At 37.2% G+C, this 21,170-nt stretch overlaps 1 protein-coding gene across 1 annotated transcript; it reads right to left on the bottom strand.

The window, feature by feature from the left end:
- Positions 1 to 832: 832 nt before the first annotated feature.
- LOC125245589 (scavenger receptor cysteine-rich type 1 protein M130-like) lies at positions 833 to 21,110 on the bottom strand. The gene is made up of 30 exons (XM_048156251.1): positions 20,990 to 21,110; positions 20,448 to 20,750; positions 18,711 to 19,007; positions 18,293 to 18,598; positions 17,475 to 17,774; positions 17,044 to 17,358; positions 15,261 to 15,584; positions 14,867 to 15,184; positions 14,257 to 14,553; positions 14,059 to 14,136; positions 13,534 to 13,848; positions 13,218 to 13,427; positions 13,036 to 13,119; positions 12,592 to 12,651; positions 12,356 to 12,412; positions 12,170 to 12,244; positions 11,256 to 11,318; positions 11,081 to 11,143; positions 10,614 to 10,676; positions 10,433 to 10,454; positions 7,096 to 7,205; positions 6,587 to 6,901; positions 5,978 to 6,298; positions 5,546 to 5,860; positions 5,132 to 5,455; positions 4,738 to 5,055; positions 2,025 to 2,327; positions 1,834 to 1,911; positions 1,280 to 1,609; positions 833 to 1,188 (listed from the first exon to the last, which is right to left on the bottom strand). The coding sequence occupies exons 1-30, from the start codon at positions 21,045 to 21,047 to the stop codon at positions 953 to 955; spliced, it is 6,258 nt and encodes a 2,085-aa protein (XP_048012208.1). The 5' UTR covers positions 21,048 to 21,110; the 3' UTR covers positions 833 to 952.
- Positions 21,111 to 21,170: the final 60 nt, after the last annotated feature.

Genomic DNA, 21,170 nt, shown 5'->3' with positions numbered 1-21,170 from the left:
AAGACCGATACCTCACGTGACGTAACTGACAGAATTTTCCGAGACTCCAGCCTCAGAGGTGTGGAAATTATTCAAAATTAATGATGATAACACACACTTTGTGAACTACATGCTTGATGTTCAAAATGTCCATCGTGTGGAGTATCTCACGTAAATACAGTCAGTTAAGGCTTAAGTGGACAAACATTTGGGTGAAAACAGGATATGTGTCAGTATCCATGGATTTGGTCTTAAAGGGACCGTAGCCTATATTTGTCATTAATGTTAATAAAACAACAAAATATGTTAAATAAATGTATACATGGTAAATAAACCTACTGTATCTGAAAAACAAGTTTATTTAATTTTTATCTCTATAGTATTTGTTGTATTGTTTGTAAATTTCTTTTCATATAACAACAATTATATATATGGGTTATGCCCTTTAAAAAATTTTGATCTTTAAGTTTGTGACAAACATATAAAAATGATTACTTTTTTCATTAGAATAATTAAAAATAAAGAGTAATAATAAAGTAAGAGTAAGTAATAAAGACACTGTCCAACATTCATTAGTCTCACTGTGTTGTGCTTGGAAAACTGCAACATCAAAAAAAAAAAAAAAAAAAAGAGAGAGAGAGAGAGAGAGAGGGAAATTAATAAATGTATAGGTATTGGTATCGGCGAGTACTAGAAAAAAGTATCGGTATTCGTACTCGGTCCTTAAAAAATGGTATCGGTGCATCCCTACCTTTCAGCATTCATAGTGCCTTCCAAAACATGCAAGCTACCCATACTGTATGCACTTATGCACCCCATACCATCAGAAATGCTGGCTTTTGAACTGAACGCTGATAACACGCTGGAAGGTCTCCCTCCTCTTTAGCCCGGAGGTGTCCGTGATTTCCAACAAGAATGTCAAATTTGGACTCGTCTGACCATAGAACACTTTTCCACTTTGAAACAGTCCATTTTACATCTCTGGATCTCTCCTACCTCTCCTTACTACTCTTTTCAGCTGAATCAGTATACGCAGTGACACTAAGAGCAGTAAGAGCACAACACCCAGTACAATCACAAGCACAGAGAGAGACGCTGCTGAAGGAGTTTGTGGACGAGAGACTGATGTTGAGCTCACTGTCTGAGAAACTGGAAGAGAAGATGATGTTGTTCTGGCAGGAGTAGTGAACACTGACCAGTCTGACAAATCTGTTAAAACAGACACATTCACAATCATGCAGATATTATTATCACTAAAATGATGTAAAAATGACTAATATTGCTCAGTGTTTTCTGTGACCTGCACAGGTGAGTCCAGCAGGATGTTTGTTGGAGCAGTCAGTGTGGTTCTTCAGGGAGAGAGGACAGTCCCACAGGTGAATCTCATTCCCTCTGCACTCGACTCTGTTCAGCCACACAACACCTTCACCAGCACCAAAGACTGAATTCCCATCAGATGAATTCCCATCAGCCCTCAGTGCTGCTCCACAACCCAGCTGTCTGCAGACCACCTGAGCATCGCTGATGTCCCACAGATCATCACAGACTGAGCCCCACACAGCGTTATGATACACCTCCAGCCTCCCAGAGCACCGGCCCTCCCCTCCACTCAGTCTGAGAGGAACATGATCTAAATCACACACATCAACATCACTGACCAGCTTCAGCTCAACTTTCACAACAAAATGCACAATGAAACTGAACAAATATGGCTTTAAATGTATGATTAGATTTTTTAATCTGATTATCATTTTAAATGCAAATTATTTCATTATAAATTCTTATTTCAATAATTTATTTTGAAAATACTGGCTTACATTAACAAAAAAATAAACGTATTATCATAAAACTTACTTGAACACTGTCTCTGGTGAGGAGATGGTGAGGTAGAACATGTCAGATGACTCTGCGGAGATTCACGACTTTCCTCCACTGAGATTAAAAAATGAGAACTGTATTTTAGAATACAAGAGTCACAACATCTCTCAGTGAAAACATAATTTAAACCTCCATGTTTATATTACAATATTTAAATATAATCTTACTTGAGCAGGTGATTTTGGCCACTTCATCTTCATTATCACAGTCATTCAGTCCCCAGGGTGAAGATGGACACTGCCATAGAGTGGAATCATGACGTCGACAATTAAGTTTATCAAGCCAATTATGAGACTTCAGTCCATCTGAATTACTGGGTTCACTGGCAGATCTTCCACAGTTCAGCTCTTGACAGATCAGACTCGCTGTGTCTCTGTCCATCTTATTGTAACACACATTTCCCCAGGATCCATTGTAGAAAACCTCCACATTCCCTTCACAGCCCTCAGTTAACCTGATCTCTTTAAACTCTAGATAGGGGGAAAATGTGCACCAATGAATTTAAAGAATGTAACTATTTCATTTTTCAGCTCTTTAACAGTTCCATTAACAATTTTTTAGTGCTTTTAAGGAATAGATATTTGAAACAACTTCCAAATGATGAGACAATTTCAATAATATATACATATAAACAAGTTGTAAAATGCATGTCTTTGATTCACTAAAACAGCTGAAAACTCATCTCTTTCATGAGCTCTTAACCTCATCATAAAAAAAAACCCTTCTTATTCTTATCCTTTCACTTCCTCTAATCCCTCTCTATTGTAGCTTATGATACTCTGAGCAATGCCTATAACTTGTATTGTGAGCACTTCTTGCCTATTTGCCTCGTCATGACGACTCACTTGTTGTATTCCTCACTTGTAAGTCGCTTTGGATAAAAGCGTCTGCCAAATGAATAAATGTAAATGTAAAAAGATTCTCATTACAATCATCCATTTAGGAATTAGACCACAATAGTCATGCTGTGTGTTTCAGCAGAGCTGTTGAGGAGCCAAGAAGAGGAAACATACTGTTTCAGTATTGTATTTTGTCTGGTGCTGGGCAACAAAATCGTTTTTTCGATGATGAAACTACATCTGAATAAGTATCACTTCTCAGTTGATTAACACTGCTGTTAACCCTCTGGAGTCTGATTTGGGGCCCTGGAGAAGTTTTGACATGCCTTGACATTTGTGATTTTTTCAGTTGTTCATAAACATATTAATGGCAAAAATGTCATTACACTGTATTCAGCACAAACTAGGCAACCATAATATGTGAGCATGTACATGTTTGTATTTTTTTAAGGAATAACATTTATGCGTGGTTATTGAAAAAACAAAAAACTTAAGTCACTGAAATAATGCCAAAAAACTAATATTAAATCTGTGTTCACAAGACTTCTGTGTATTGGAGGTTGTAGACTAGAATTTTTTCATTCAAAATGATGTAAAATTATCCTGCCTACTCGTTAGGGGTGGGAATCGGAGGGTACCTCACGATACGATACGATCACGATAAATGGCTCACGATAACGATAATATCGCGAGTCAGCGATTCTGCGATAATCGATATATCGCTAGACAATCCTATAATGATACATCGCGATATTGGTCTTAATATGAAAACAAAATGCACGTGAAAAGGTTAAGTGCAGGTTAACGGATAAATCCGATCTTATATGTACATTTAATAGAGTTCACGTCACCGAAAGCAAGAAATATGAGGTGCATTTTATTGACCATCAGTTAATTTCAAAATCAAAGACTGCAATAGGAGAGAGCGGCAACAGCACTGGTATAAGGTCTCATTACTTTTAATGAAGATAATTGTGTGTTATGCGTCTGCGACTTACTTTCACTTTCATATGCGGCCGTTTGCGCGTCAGCTTGCTGAAGAGATCTGCGGCGATGCGTGATTCAGTAGCGCTGTCATATCTGACTCTCACATGTTTCAGTTTTAGTATTTTTGGGAGAAGTAAAATTTACATATGTAGTTTCAACAACCAGATGCATTTAGACTGAGCATAGACAGTTTTGACTGGAATGCATCCCAGACCATCTCCTGAAGTGGTTTGAGCGATCGGATTTAAATCCGTCTCAAATGCGTATTTAGGCATTTAGACCTGGTCTTTTCACGATCGGATAGCTATCCGATCAGAGAAAATGCATGAAGTCACCAGGTGCAAACAGACCCTTTGACGTTCTTCAAGCGCTTAGATATACACGGGAGCGTTCGAAAGCAGGCGTCTATCAGAGGATCCCTAATATATGCTTTCAAATGCTCCCGTGTATATCTAAGCGCTCGGTGAAGAACGTCAAAGATGTCTACGACTGTCACATCAATGGTATAAAAGTGCGTCAAGACTTTGAACTTAAACGTGGCTGGGGCATCTATTTTACTCACACTGCTGTCCGCCATCCTGTTAATAATCTCTTTTTCTTAGGCTAGTTAATTAAGTTCACGTTTCCCTCATTCATGTGTCGAGCGCCGCCTTGAAGTAGGACGCTTTGAGCAAAGAAATCTATATATAGCGCTTTATTTTTTTTAAAATTAAAATATCGATATTTGGCGCAGCGATACGATTCTCGTATCGCACAGAGAAGGATGACGATATTTCGCCATATCGATATTCTGTCCCACCCCTACTACTCGTTCATATAAAAATATATTAATTAAAATTTTGTAAGACACTTTTTGTCAAGAAACACAATATGCGTGGAGGTGTGAATCTTCATGAATAATGCTGTGATTCACATCTGAAAAGACAGAAGATCCGCATAATGACCTGCATAATGACTCTGGAGTCGGGAAACGCAATACCTGGATACCTCTAACCATCAGTCCCATATGTAAGCTATTAAAATGTTATTATTGAAATTATTGTTTACTGTTTACCTGAGCACACGACTCCTACATCCTCCTTGTGTTGACAGTCATGTTTTGCCCAGCCTGGATAAGAGCAGCTCCACAGTGATGTCTCATTCCCCTGACACTCCACCTCATCCAGCCATATGGGTCCAGAACCAGGACCAAACCAGGCTGATACCTGTTGGTTACTGAGAGCCACTCCACACTGCAGCTGTCTGCACACCACATGGGCATCTTTAATATCCCAGGAGTCATCACACACTGTCCCCCATGAGCCGCTGTGAAAAACCTCCAGCCTCCCTGCACAGTCTCCCCCAGAACCCACCAGCCTGATTGACCCGCGACCTGATATTCAGAGAAAGAGAAACACATTAGTGATCACTAACAACTGAAGAATCTGCCCAGATGTTGCTCTTCTCACCAAGGCAGGTGATTGACAGCTGTTGTGTGGAGCTGCAACTGAGAGTTCGTGGAGAGCTGCAGTTCCCCAGATGAGCTTCACTCCCAGAGCACTGGAAGCCCGTCACACACTCATGACTGTGTTCAGGACTGGATGAAGAGGAGCCGGAGAAGTTCAGCACAGAGCCACAGCCCAGCTGTCTGCAGACCACAGAGGATTCAGTGAGACTCCAGGAGTCCAGCAGAACTCTCCTCCAGACCTGATGGATGGAAACTTCCACCTCCCCCTCACACTGTCTCTCTCCAGACAACTGCACCAGACCATCATGAACAGCCAGAGAGGAATCTGAGTGAATGATGAGACACTTTATTAAGATATTGCAAGGTCATTTATACAGATCATTTAAAAACATTTATTTCAATAAAACCCCCTCACTAGAGCAGATGACTCCAACATCTCGTCTATGAGAACATTCAGCTCGACTCCATGAAGAGATGGAACATTCTGAGAGTTTTGATTCATTCCCGTCACAATCAAACACATCAGCCCAGATTTCACCACTTCCCTCTCCAAACCAGTCTGATCCCACAACAGACACAGCAATCCCACAATTCAGCTGTCTACAGAGGACATTGGCAGCTCTCATATCCCAGCATGCATCACACACTGTGCCCCATTTACTGAAGTACTGACGCTCAACTCGACCAGAACAGATGTCAGGACCATTGACCAGTCTGAGGTCAGTGTAACCTGGAAAAAGAAAAAGACATAGTCAAAGCTTAATGAAACAGATTCAATAATAACATTTTAGTATTTAACAAATGGGTTCAGATTTCTCCACTGACAGGATAAATATTGAAGTTTTACCAGAACATATCAGTCCCACATTGTTTTTTTGAGAACACAGAATGTCTTGTGAAGTTGGACACAATCGAATGAGTGATTCATTTCCTCTGCACTGAATCTCTTGTGTCCACATCTGAGCGCCTCCTTTTCCAAAAGCATCTTCTCCCAGCACCTGTACAGGAGCCCCACAGTCCAGCTCTCGACACACAACCTCTGCATCCTGCTGGTCAAAGGCAGCAGCACACACTGACATCCATGTGTTCCCCTGAAGAACCTCTAATCTCCCAGAGCACAGGTGAGTTCCATCAGCAAGTCTTGTAAATTGTCCATAGTTTATGGTTTCTGATTATTTGCATAACACATAAAAACACTTTAATTAGAATCATATTGACTGAACCTGTCTTACTGTGACTGTTACAAACACACAATAACTGTGACTGATTAAACCTTTCCTTCAATTGAATTAATAATGAAAATAGTAAACAGTGTTGTCTCAAATGACAATTTAACAATTAGTCATAAGTTCATAGTTTATAAATAGCTTTTAATTTTGTTTATTATTTTGCATATTGTGTTAATAGAAGAAATGGTGATAGGTGATGCAACAATGAGGTGAATGAAACTGCTTACGTGAGCATCTGACTCCAGCATCAGAGTTATGATCGCCACAATAGCTGTTATGAACACCCCATCCTCTTGATCTACAGTCCTTCAGTGTTGACTCTGATCCTCTACACTGCACTTCATCCATCCAGATTTTTCCTGATCCTCGTCCAAAGTAAGAATATCCTTGTAAAGCCTCCCCACAGTTCATCTCTCTACACACCACTGCAGCATCAGTCATATCCCATCTATTATCACACACTGTTCCCCACTGACCATCATGTAGAACCTCCACTCGACCAGCACAGCGACTGTCACCATTCACAAGCCTCACATATTGATCTGCCCATAAGAGAAACATCATTACATGAGCATACATCAATACAATAATAACCATACAGAAGTTATGAAAGTGACATATAACTGCATAATCACATGTAAATAAACTTAAAATAAATTTAAATTAATTTATCCAATAGCTATAGCATGCTTTATAAATAAAAAATAAAAAAAGATCTGACTCTGAGTGTACTTACAAGCTGTAATAAGAGTAACCACTGAAGACAGTAAAATAAGTGTCAGACAGCTCTCCATCCCCCTTTGTTTGCATAAAAGACTAATAAATTCGGTACTAAAGTTTCTCCTTCTGCTCCCTCAAACACACTGAAGAAACTGGCTCCTGTCAGTCCCCTAAAGAGAGAGAGACTCTCACAGCTGCCAATGACACTCACTGTTACCTTATTAGACACAACAGAGGAAACAGTGGCGTGCACAGACCTCCGTGAGGGCAGGGGCGGGGTGGGGGTAGGTTGTGGATCCCCCTCGGTAGAAATCGCGTTCTGGGGGAGAAGAAATGGAAACGCGGGGGCACCGCGATGTGACCGCAAAGAGCACTTTCACTTTCGCGATCAAAGGGGCTCAAACCCCTCTCCCCCTGTGTACGCCACTGAGAGGAAATCATCAAACACATTCAGTGACAAATCAGAAAGCAGCATTTTTATTTTCTCCATATATATCAATAAAGTGTGAGCGCTGATGAGCGGGACTCCTCCTCCAGCGTGAAGAGACACTTCACTGAGGACAGACTCGTGTCAGTCATATGTCAGCGTGGAGATAAAGTCACACTAAACTTAAAGAGATTGAGAGAGAAACACTGCAGGTTATATTCAGCATCAAAGCCTGGATCTGCACACACAACATACAACACTGATGACTGACTGATCACTCTATTTTTCTAAATTATACTGAATTGAACATTTTAAAGTTATTTTTTGGGGAAAAAAAGTGCATAATATTAAGTGGATTTTACTACATTGTTATGATGTTCTAACCAAGTGCAAAATTAACAGTATGTTAATACGTTATAAAATGAACAGGACTCAAGATTTGTAAATATAAATTGGTTTATATTCCAAAGATATGGTTTTAGAATCATATTAGGAAAATTGTAGTTGTAGAATTGTTCAATGCTGAAATGAGTAATTAATCCAGCAGATGGCAGCAAAACACTTCTTATTGCAAGGAAGAGCAGACAAGAGTCTTGTCCTTGTGTCACTACATGAGAGATGGGGTAAAAGGCCCACAGTATTCATACAAATACTTTAGCTAAAATAATATGTTTTTAATAATGTCTAGGTTACTGCTTGTTGAAAGAATCACTTTAGCAAAAAATTTGTAATATTTTCTGTTTATTTTGATAAATAAAATAATTTTTGTTCAATAAATATAGGCTACTGTCATTAAAATATAAAAAATATATATATTTTAAAAATAAAGAAACAAAATTACTTTAAAAAGTATAAATTTTGAAAGCATTGAAGGATATTCCATAATATTAAAATAGATTTACAGCAAGCTAGTAACAATAAATTATATTTTATTATGATATGATTAATATTAATCGCGGGGTTAGTTGTAACACACGTGGTTTAAAAACTTCCACACACGCTAGCATGAAGAAACTTATATATAGTTGCCATATCGAAGGATCTTGGCAAGCGCTGCTGCAATCGAGCTTTTTTTTAAAAAAATACTACTCCTCAGCATCCATGCAGTGTAAACAAAACAGTTACATCAATGAGATGAATAGCCTAGTCCGCGGCCACAACCCCGTGCTAATGGTACAGCCCACGGCGCAAATTACAAGACAAAAAAAAATGGAAAAATAGAAAATAGGTTAGATTTCATTTATTCAAATGATTGATAGTAGGCTATAGAACTAGAGAGCTCTCTAATTCAATTGTTATTAAGAATTGAATTACAGAGCTCTTTAATTGGTATTCTTAATAGTAAAAATGCAGTTGTAAAGCTCTGTAATTGCATTTTTAGTAAAAACATAGGCTAATTGTAAATTGTCTTCAGTACTACCTTATTATGATAATCACACCTCATGCATATCAACAAAATGGCGACTGCACTTCCAGGTTGTTCAGTCAAGCTGTTTTTAATGATGAATAGCAATGTATGTCATATATATATAATCATATGTTGATTAAAATCATTATAAAATTATCTTTACAGAGAAGAAATAGAGTACAATGGGGCTAAACATACCACAAGGCACATTTGATTTTATTTTATTTTAAAAAACAGATTTGTCGTTTTTGTCGTCAGGATGGATCAGTAACATCAAATCCAGTTGAAATGAGAAAGTTAACATGAGACTTTTATAAACAGTGCTGAGAGCTGGGATGATTTGATAAGGAATGACCTCAGCTTGGGGATGAACAAAAAAGGCACTGGACACTTTAATTAAAGAACTTACAGAAGCAATGCATCAGTTACATATTGGCTTCTCCAGGTATTGATAGATTACCTGTAGACTTTTATCAACAATTCTCAGATATAATAGGACAATTTTTTCTTTATGAAGCATTGTTAGACTGCATTAGAAGCAAAACTCTTCCCATAAGTTGTAGTCTCGTCTCTGCTTCCAAAAAAAAGGACAAAAACTAGAGACCTGAATCTACTGACTATAAAATATTTTCCAAAATGTTTATCAAAACACATTAATGTTCATAATGATCAAACATATTGCATGAAAGATCTATAATGGATGATCTTTTTTTTTTACAGGATATAATTGATATTAATGAGTTTAATCATGTTAATTTTGGAGTTCTGTCACTGATCAGGAAAAAGCATTTGATCGAGTTAATCATGAATATCTTTTTAATGTATGAAGGTATTTTGGGTTTTGTGACAGATTTATATCTTGCATTCCGTTATTATATTGTATTGTTTCTGTTATGGTCAACGCAGGTGGTTGATTATTTAAACCAAAACCTGTGTCGAGAGGCATTGTGCAAGGATGTCCACTTTGCAGGCAATAGTTTGAACCTTTGTTGTGCAGAGTGAGGATGAATCTTAAAGGAATTGTAATTAATTCAAATGATAATTTTTAATTATTTTTATCAGCATATGCAGACAAAATAAATGTTTTATTACAAGTCAAGAAGATATTACAACCTTAAATCAAACTGCTGGAATAAATGGAAATAGCTATTACCACAATTGTCCTATAGAGGGAGCGCTCCGGCTGTCAATCTAACTGCATCAATGTTGTGGCATAGGACTATAGTTATGGAGCCACCTGAAAAACATATTTTATTTTATATATATATATATATATATATATATATATATATATATATATATATATGTGTGTGTGTGTGTGTGTGTGTGTGTGTAACTAAAATGTCAAAAAAAAAAAAAAAAAGCATTTAGCTGTTTCATTACAGAATGATTTCAAATAACATAAAACCTGAGATTTCACACAGAATTATCACTATTGACTCTTGAATGTTCAAATGTGTTGAGCAGAGGCAGTGGGTGTGGTCATTCAGTCATTCAGCCCCTCCCTCTTTTATTGACTCCTCCCCCACATCATCATAATCTGTTTTTTAAAAAACAAAACATTAAATTATTTAACATCTTAAATAAATAAATTAAGTCATGAATATTTAAAATGTTATAAACATGGAAAAATATGAGAATATTTAAAAAAAAAAATAAGTGTTAGAATATAGAGAACAAAAATGTTACAATAACTTACCTGACAGGTTTCTCATATCTTCAGTGACACTCGTCACATCATCATACTCCTCCTGAACTCCTTCTGATCAACAGAAATGATATAAAAATGTCACACTAATTTATAAAACACTTTTTCTCATTTATTGGATCCCTTATTCCCTTTAATGATTATTTAAATACACATGTCAAACTCTCATGTAATCATATATGTTAAGGTGATAATGAAACCTCACCTTTTCTATTGAACAAAGATTACAGGGAACACATATATCACAAAAATAAAACACTTAAGAAAACAGCAACTCAAGGTAGAGCAAAGCAATAAAGTACATTTTCAAACAAGATACAGTAAACAGATAGTCTACTAAAAAGAAAAAGTAATTCACAAAACATCTAAAACAACAGAAATGAAACATACAATAAATAAATAAAAATAAGTAGAAATAAATAACAAGAAACTTAAAAAACATGGCTTGTGCAACTCACCTGTTACCTCTTGAGAGCTCTGTCCAATAATGATGACATCATCATAACTCTCTGGTGCCTCCACTACACATGAAAATATAAGCCAAAATATATAACTTTAAGACAGTTATTTAAAAAATATTATCTGTGACGAGCTTGAGCAGATGATTATTATGTATTTAAAAATTAAAAACACCTTTTTTAATATCAGAGTACTGTCCACTGGTGATGATATCATCATAGCTTTCAGGTGTGTTTTCTACAAAGTTAACACAATATCACACTCAAAGACACTTTCCTTAATATACTTTAAAGCTTATTTACACTGTTAAAGTGTTGAAAGTTATAAGAAAGTTTTTTTTGAGTATGGCCCTGTATTACATACTAAAGGGCAGAATTCCTTGTATGGGCACTGATCCCTGATAAGCGTGCGCACATCATCCAGAGCAAGAGCAAGAGCAAGAGCACGCCCATCAACACGCTTCGTTCGGGTTACGGAAGCCGAGAGATTTTTCAACAACGTCACCAAAGAAGTGTGTTTTTGGTTATGATGGAAAGATAACCATTTTCAGTTTCCCAAAGAACCCAGCGTTAAGGGAACAGCGGATGCAGTTTGTTTTTCTGGGGCAGCAGCAGAGTTGTGCATGTTTGTTTTTTCCTGGAATTTCAGTGACAAATATTTTGTAAATGTGTCCCAGTTCGACGCTGGATTTGCAGATCGGGGACGGTGAGTAAAACTGCATCAAATGTCTGTGTTTTGTTGGCAATCGGCGCTTAAGTGCATATAATGTAAACAACATGAACGTTTTTGCTCACTTTTTATTTATAATGATGTCACGGCTTGCAGACAATCGCTGCGTGTGCTCGTGACTCTTTAGTTCTGTCCACAGCACGCCTCCAGGAGCTCTTTTTTTTTTCGGAAAGAGTAGGTAGAGCTTATCTATCTTTTATAAATATGATAAAACTAAAGACTTTTCTGAGATATGAAGGATGCAATATTACTCTATAGATACTCAAGATAAACTTGAGATTGGTGGAAACTGTGTGTGTTACGTACCCTTTAATATATATTTTTTTTTTTTCAACTATAATAGAATAACAGAACGGCACCTGTCTCACGATCTGGTTTCAGTCCATCAGTGATGACATCATCATATTCTCCCGGTGTGATTTCCTTCATCTCTTCTGCATCAAAACAGAATATGTTTGGATACAAAAGCCAAAATATGTTCATGTTGCAGGTCATATTAATAATTTGGTAATGAATCATGTGATCAGATTCAAAAGGTCGCTGACCTTTCATGCCACTGCTGTTGGTGACATCATCATAATATGCATTTTTGAACTCTTTTTCTAAAAAGGAGAACAGCATGTTAATATAGAAGTAAACAGCAGAATTTAAATAGTACTTTAGTCATTAGACAAATAATTAATACAATTTGTTAATTACATTTATTTATTTAGTTTGAATTCAAAGAAACTTTTTTGAGTGGAATATGGAATATGGAATGAATATACTTCAGCTCTCTAACCTGAGAGAAGCTCATCAGCATCTTCATACCCAGAATGCAGTTCTTCAGAGATGAGACTCCCTGTTAAAGGAGCAGAACAGTCAGAAACATGTTCATCATTACAAACAGACTGAATCCTCATTTCTTTCTTTGGATCATAAAGCATTATTTTACTGACAAAACACCACAAATATTAATTACTTACATTTTAAAAGCATTAGAGGCAGAAATCTCATGTTTTAGAGGCCTATTATTAAACACACATGTATCCTCACATGAACCCATTCCTCACTGCCTTCCAGAAATACACACAGGAAGAGAGAGACACACACACACACACACACCTGCAGCTCTGTGGTTTTCTGCAGGAGGTTTAACAGGACTAATAATAGATGAACATCAAGTGTCTGACAGACTCTCTTATTAATTCATCATATTAAATAAGATTCAGGGCTCATGTCTCACCCCTCTGAGTGAAGTGATTGTGTCTGTGATGAATCTCCTCATAAACGCCCTCAGTCGCGCTCCTGTGTCTCCTCTTAGAGAGAGCTGTGAGTGTAGAGAGACAAACCTGCTGTCAGTTCACAACACATGACTGATCACACACTGAATAAGACACAATATGACAGTCTCTGGATCTCTCCTACCTCTCCTCATCACTCTGTTCTGCTGAATCAGTATAAGCAGTGGCACTAAGAGCAGTAAGAGCACAACTCCCAGTACAATCACAAGCACAGAGAGAGACGCTGCTGGACGAGTTTGAGGACGAATGACTGATTTTGATGTTGAGCTCACTGTCTGAGAAACTGCAGGAGAAGATGATGTTGATGTGGCAGGAGTAGTGGACACTGACAAATCTGTCAAAACAGACACAAACACATTCAATATCATGCAAATCCACAAATATTATTAGCACTAAAATGATGTAAAAATGACTGATATTGGTCAGAAATTTTCTGTGACCTGCACAGGTGAGTCCAGCGTGATCTTTGTTGGAGCAGTCAGTGTGGTTCTTCAGGGAGAGAGGACAGTCCCACAGGTGAATCTCATTCCCTCTGCACTCGACTCTGTTCAGCCACACAACACCTTCACCAGCACCAAAGACTGAATTCCCATCAGCCCTCAGTGCTGCTCCACAACCCAGCTGTCTGCAGACCACCTGAGCATCGCTGATGTCCCACAGATCATCACAGACTGAGCCCCACACAGCGTTATGATACACCTCCAGCCTCCCAGAGCACCGGCCCTCCCCTCCACTCAGTCTGAGAGGAACATGATCTAAATCACACACATCAACATCACTGACCAGATTCAGCACTCAACAAAACACACTGAAATGGAACAAAGATGATTTTAAATGTATGATTAGAATTATGAATTTGATTATGATTTTAAATGCAAATAAAATATGAGCATTTAAACAGGAATTTAATAATTTATTAGGAAAACAGGCTTAAATGAACAAAAATGTAATAAAAATAAACTTACTTGAACACTGTCTCTGGTGAGGAGATGATGAGTTTGAACACGTCAGAAGACTCTGAGGAGATTCACGAGTCTGTTCCTCTGAGATTAAATAGTTAAAAGTTCATTTATTACTTACTAGAAAAATTATTTTTTTAAAAATCATATTAAAACAAACATGACCACTTCAAACTATTTTAAGTCAGTTAAATACTATTTTACCAGAGCAGGTGATATTGACCACTTCATTATCACAGTCATTCAGTCCCCAGGCTGAAGATGGACACTGCCATAGAGTGAAATCATGACTTCGACAATTAAGTTTATCAAGCCAGTTATGAGACTTCAGTCCCTCTGAATAATTGGGTTCACTGCCAGATCTTCCACAGTTCAGCTCTTGACAGATCAGACTCGCTGTGTCTCTGTCCATCTTATTGTAACATAAATTTCCCCAGGATCCATTGTAGAAAACCTCCACATTCCCTTCACAGCCCTCAGTTAACCTGATCTCTTTAAACTCTAGATAGACAAGGATGAGAATCAACCTCAACTCTCACATATAACTTATATCTGATAATTAAGGAGAGGAAATCAAAGAATTTTACAATTCTGATTCTAATTCCTCTTAACAATTATAGTTCCTTAATGGTTTCATTAATGGTTATTTTAGTGCTTTAAGGAATATATATTTGGGAATAAAAAAGAAAAATACAATGTGTTCCAGTGCCAAGGTATACTGTACGTGCAATGCAATAATATCATCAGTCACATAGGTTATTGAAATGTTTAAAATATTGTCAAGTTATTATTTAACTTATTGTTTACCATTTACCTGAACACACGACTCCTACATCCTCCTTGTGTTGACAGTCATGTTTTCCCCAGCCTGGATAAGAGCAGCTCCACAGGGACGTCTCATTCCCCTCACACTCCACCTCATCCAGCCATATGGGTCCAGAACCAGGACCAAACCAGGCTGGTACCTGCTGGTTACTGAGGGCCACTCCACACTGCAGCTGTCTGCACACCACATGGGCATCTTTAATATCCCAGGAGTCATCACACACTGTCCCCCATGAGCCGCTGTGAAAAACCTCCAGCCTCCCTGCACAGTCTCCCCCAGAACCCACCAGCCTGATGGACCCGCGACCTGATATTCAGAGAAAGAGAAACACATTAGTGATCACTAACAACTGAAGAATCTGCCCAGATGTTGTTCTTCTCACCAAGGCAGGTGATTGACAGCTGTTGTGTGGAGCTGCAGTTGAGAGTTTGTGGAGAGCTGCAGTTCCCCAGATGAGCTTCACTCCCAGAGCACTGGAAGCCCGTCACACACTCATGACTGTGTTCAGGACTGGATGAAGAGGAGCCAGAGAAGTTCAGCACAGAGCCACAGCCCAGCTGTCTGCAGACCACAGAGGATTCAGTGAGACTCCAGGAGTCCAGCAGAACTCTCCTCCAGACCTGATGGATGGAAACTTCCACCTCCCCCTCACACTGTCTCTCTCCAGACAACCGCACCAGACCATCATGAACAGCCACAGAGGAATCTGAGTAAATATCTTATGTTTTACTAAAATATTTAAAATTTGTGAATATACTTTAAATTATGGAAGAGGATAGGGTCAAGCAATAAAAAATAAATAAATAAATAAAAACATCTCGAGATTAAAGTTATAATGCGAGATTAAACTCGTTAAATTTCGAGAAAAAAGTCGAAATACAATCAGAATAAAATAGAATAAAATCATTAATTTTCGAGAACAGCGTCGTTGTGTTTCGAGGGGAAAAAATGGAAATAAAATGTCAAAAATAAACATTCGATCAGTGTCATGTTCATTGCATACTGATGACATGACAGAGCTGGATCACTTAATCAAGCTTTAGGCTTTATTTTAATAAGAAAGAAATACTATCAGCTTTAGCTGATTAATATAACCAAATAACCTACGAATTTTAAACAGAATTTGCAAGCGGCTGGGTCTTTTTAGAAGATGTAGCTTACTCGCAAAAAATAAATAAATAAATGGGACATTACGTGAATAACGTTTAACGTGGTTTAATGTAGACAGTGGAAGAAGACTCATATAAACACTATACAAATAAAGCATAGCCTACTATGTGCACATAAGCAGATTAACCGTTTTCCTCCATAACGAAAAAGCTTAATGTGGCTAATATTGAAAGATAAAATTCTGTACAAACACTATTAATAAAGCATTCGTGCATATAAGCACATGTCTAAGACTTCACAGGCTGGAAATATGTGCATACACATTTTTCAATATGTTTCCTGTATTTAATAAAGTATGTGTTTATGTAGAGATGTCCTTTGTGTTTCCGTTTGCACATTTACAGTAAAAAGCATCAACGCCGCTTTTTTTATTCTTGAAGTGAACTTTTTGCCTGTATGGTGGTGATTATATTATTCATTGTTTTGCACTGCCGCTTTGAGAACTTGAGAACGCGTCTGGTGTGAAGCTTCATCCATAACGCGCTCATGATTTATTGCGCTTAAGGGACAAATACCCATAAAAGTATGGCAAAAGTTGGAATGGAGAATTTCGAAATTGTTCTCTTTAAAGTTCGTATGCTAGGCATACTTATTATTCCGATATAATTAGCTAAAGCTGATATATCTTTGTTATTGAAAGAAAGCCTATAGGTTGACTAAATGATCCAACTCTGTCATGTTATCAGTAGGCTATGCAATGAACAATCGAATGCGTGTTTATTCACGACATTTTATTTCGAATTTAAGTTTTTTTTTAACACGACATTCTTTATTTTTTTTACTTTTGCTTGGCACTAATCCTAATCCAATAATACACACATAAAACATAAAACAAAAAACAGAAATGAATGACAAGAATGTTTTCTTTCAGTTTAAAATGAAATTACACATGTTGCGAAATTACACATGTATAGTGAGATGAAATACTGTATTTATACTTATTTTAATCCTTCAGCAGCACAATATCAGTGAATCTTCTAGTAATATGAACTCACTAGAGCAGATGACTCCAACATCTCGTCTATGAGAACATTCAGCTCGACTCCATGAAGAGATGGAACATTCTGAGAGTTTTGTTTCTTTCCCGTCACAATCAAACACATCAGCCCAGATTTCACCACTTCCCTCTCCAAACCAGTCTGATCCCACAACAGACACAGCAATCCCACAATTCAGCTGTCTACAGAGGACACTGGCAGCTCTCATATCCCAGCATGCATCACACACTGTGCCCCATTCACTGAAGTACTGACGCTCAACTCGACCAGAACATATGTCAGGACCATTGACCAGTCTGAGGTCAGTGTAACCTGTGCAAAGACAGAGTTTAGTTAAAGAGTATGAAACATGCAAAACATTTAAAAAATAAATAAATAAATACTTGTTTGTGATTATCTTGATAAGTTGAAAACTCTTGCTCCATTACCAGAACATAACAGTCCAATGTCATTCTCATGTGTACAGTTGTATTTGAGAGGTGATGCTGAACACAAAGATATATAAGACTCATTTCCTCTGCACTGAATCTCTTGTGTCCACATCTGAGCGTCTCCTTTGCCAAAAGCATCTTCTCCCAGCACCTGTACAGGAGCCCCACAGTCCAGCTCTCTACACACAACCTCTGCATCCTGCTGGTCAAAGGCAGCAGCACACACTGAAACCCATGACCGATCATGAGGCACTTCTACTCTGCCAGAACAGCGGGAACCTCCAACCAGCCTGACTCCTTGAATTAATAAGGGACAATTTTAATGATATTTGCTTTGCTTATTGCCCTATTACTTTATTATTCTAAACAGTTTATTAGTTAATAGTTTGACCAGTTACATTTTGTTTGTTTCATGCATAAAATTCACACAAGTTCCTTGCATTTTGTGTACATTTTGTGTAAGAGTGAATGCATTTTTATTTAATAACAAGAAGGAAAAAAATGACTAAATGCATCCGAAGTGTTATTAAGATGCATGTAGTCTATGAAATGCTCAACCTATTAATGATATATATGTGTTTCCTTCACAAAAGTATTTGTCTGGAACAAAAAAAAAACCTGTTGCCCACAAAATGCTTTTTGTACATTCCATCTAGTAATTCAACATATAACACGATACATTACTTCACCCCACTCAGGCAACCAAGCAACCAACTGACTTAACATTGAATGTGGAGAGAAAAATTGTATTCATCCTGGAATTCTGTGGTAGAAAAGATTAATAATAATTATGGAACAATCATAGATGAGCTTACCAGAGCAGATGACTCCAGCATCTTCAGTATGATTAGCTATTATTCCCCATCCATTGAATCTACAGTTCATCAATGTAAACTCTGATCCAGTACACAGTAAATTAGAAATCCAGATGTATCCTGATCCTTCTCCAAAGTGAGCACCCTTTGGTGCACTTAAAGCTTCTCCACAGCCCAGCTCTCTACACACCACTGCAGCATCATGTATATCCCAGTCATCATCACACACTGTTCCCCACTGACCATCATGAAGAACCTCCACTCTACCAGCACAGGGACTGGGACCACCTACTAATCTCACTGTTTCTAAAGGTAAAAAAGGCACAGGAAAGATAGAGAAAAAGAAAAATAATAGTTGTACAATATTATTCAATGATTTTATGTTAATACTAGTATAGTTCATATGTCGTTCTCCTACCAGCACATATAACGCTCGCATCTTTGTCATGGGAACAATTGTGTGAAGGTGACATTGGACAGAGAGCAAACTGATACTCGTCTCCCCCACACTGAATCTCTTGAGTCCACATCTGAGCGTCTCCTTTTCCAAAAGCATCTTCTCCCAGCACCTGTACAGGAGCCCCACAGTCCAGCTCTCTACACACAACCTCTGCATCCTGCTGGTCAAAGGCAGCAGCACACACTGTGTACCATGTGTTCCCATGAGGCACCTCTAGTCGTCCAGAACAGCGTGAACCTCCAACCAGCCTGATGCCTTAAATGATTATGACAACAAACCATTTAAGATATCAAAAAATAAAACATAAAAATTATATTATTATAGAGGAGACCATGGAGTGTTGTATCGTTTTGCTTAAATGTTTGTAAGTCAGAATTTTTGTGGCAAAATTAAATTAGCTATTAATTAAAAGCTGTTTTGAAATCTACAGCTTGTTCTAAACTATTTAGAGTAACTTCAAGATCAAAGAGTGCCATTGTTACGGTCTAGACTCTAAAGTAACAGTTCTGGTCAGTGCTGGTCCTACTACATTTGGCAGGTGGTTGACAATTAGGGCGGGATGTAACAATATATTGTGTCACAATGTATTGCAAAACAAAAATGCAACAGTATGTATTGTGCATAACAACAATGTATCGTATACTGTACGGTAGTTCACCCAAAATGAAATTTTGGATATAATTTAGCATCAAATGTTATTTATATGTTATTATTTAATTATTGTTATTAATAAATTAAAAATAAAATCCATTAATAAAATACAATATTTAATATTTACAATATTTATATGCAGTGAGGAACAGAGTGCAAGCATGTGTCTAACATAATTCTGTATTTTTAGCTATGAAGAATCCTGAATATTTCTAATATTATTCTGGTGTCATCATTGCCTTGTGAATAGGGGAGAAGGACCAAGTACAAGCCTGTTCAAGTCCATTCCTGATGTAATGTAGCATTTTAATCAACAGTACTGTCTGTTAACTATTTAGTCTTAGAAGTGATATTTAAAAAAAGCTAACTTTTTTAACTCCATTTTGGCTTTGTTTAAAGTAACATGAGAGTATCATATCATAAGATGAGTATTGTGTATCACAGTGAATCGTTTCATCAGTGTATTGTTACACTCATGATTGTCACCTTAATTGTTCGGCCCTGGGTTTGGTGTGCTGTAACACTAAGAGAACATCAGTTTTCATTTTACATGAATTTATTTTGTTCATTAAAATGGCTGGATATATTTTTAACATATAGGTAATGGTTTTTAACATTTAGAGTAAATATTATATATGAAATTAAAACAAGAGAGTTTGCTGATTCAGGTCAAACATATACTGTCATTTAACATGCATTAACCTCAATTAATTAATCACATTTCAAATCATAAGCCAACATTTTTACTTCAAAATATGTTATTGTGAAGTATATTCTTTATATTTTTACACAGACACTTACAACTACTGTCACTTCAGGATAGTGGTCATGTACAGTATGATTAATATAAGTTATAACATTGAGCCCATAACTCAGTTCTAATTGGTTAAACTGTTGGTACGACTCACCCTGTGTAACAACACTTGTTAGTCTGCACTATTCATGAACTCTGAACATTCATTTTAAAATCTACTGTAGTACATTTTTTAATAGAATAAATAATGGTATATTTGATTATGAAATCTAGAAAGAAAATGAACTAACCTGAACAGATAACTCCAACATCTTCACTGTGCCCACAGTCAATGTCACTGGCACTATTGCAGTTGAGAATTGAGGACTCTGATCCACTACATACCACATTATCCTTCAAGATTTTTCCTGCTCCTGGTCCAAAGTGAGCAACACGCATTGTATTTGAAGTATAATCACAGCCGATCTCTCTACACACCACTGCAGTGTTTGTCAAATCCCAATAATCATCACACACAGTTCCCCATTCTCCATTATAATAAACCTCTACTCGACCAGCACAGGAATTATTACCACCCACCAGCCTCACGTTTCCTGTGGACAAGAATTATTTATATACAGTGCACAGTGAGAGAAGATGAACAACAACAGACTTAAAGTTAGCAAAACAGAAGAACAGAAAAAAAGACTATGAAAGAAGTAAATTCATGTTTATATAGTCAAATATTACACATACAATAGTGAAACTTATGTTATGGCCATTTCATAACACTAACACAGAGTCAATCACTATAACATTAACTCACACATAATGATCCTGAATGTGTACATACCAGCTGTGGTGAGTCTGATCACAGAAGACAAAAAAATGAGTGTTAGATAGCTCTCCATATTCACTGATCATACTCTCTGTTTGATCAACTCAGAAGTGAAAGATTAGAGAGAGACAGAGACAGAAGGCTGCACAACCGCCAAACAACAAGCCAATCAAAGTCACGTTTACCTTATTAGACA

Source organism: Megalobrama amblycephala, linkage group LG14 (genome assembly GCF_018812025.1).
Source record: "Megalobrama amblycephala isolate DHTTF-2021 linkage group LG14, ASM1881202v1, whole genome shotgun sequence".
In the NCBI taxonomy this organism is placed as follows: Eukaryota; Metazoa; Chordata; class Actinopteri; order Cypriniformes; family Xenocyprididae; genus Megalobrama; species Megalobrama amblycephala.
The sequence above is the reverse complement of the archived record's forward strand: the minus strand, read 5'-3'. Positions and strand labels throughout refer to the sequence as shown.

Coding starts and splice junctions, on each gene's coding strand:
- LOC125245589 (XM_048156251.1), bottom strand. CDS start 21,047: ATGGAGAGCTATCTAACACTCATTTTTTTGTCTTCTGTGATCAGACTC. Junction 11,144..11,255: donor GTACTCTGATATTAAAAAAG/GTGTTTTTAATT, acceptor TTTCATGTGTAG/TGGAGGCACCAGAGAGTTAT. Junction 6,299..6,586: donor TGCTGGAGTCAGATGCTCAC/GTAAGCAGTTTC, acceptor GCAAATAATCAG/AAACCATAAACTATGGACAA.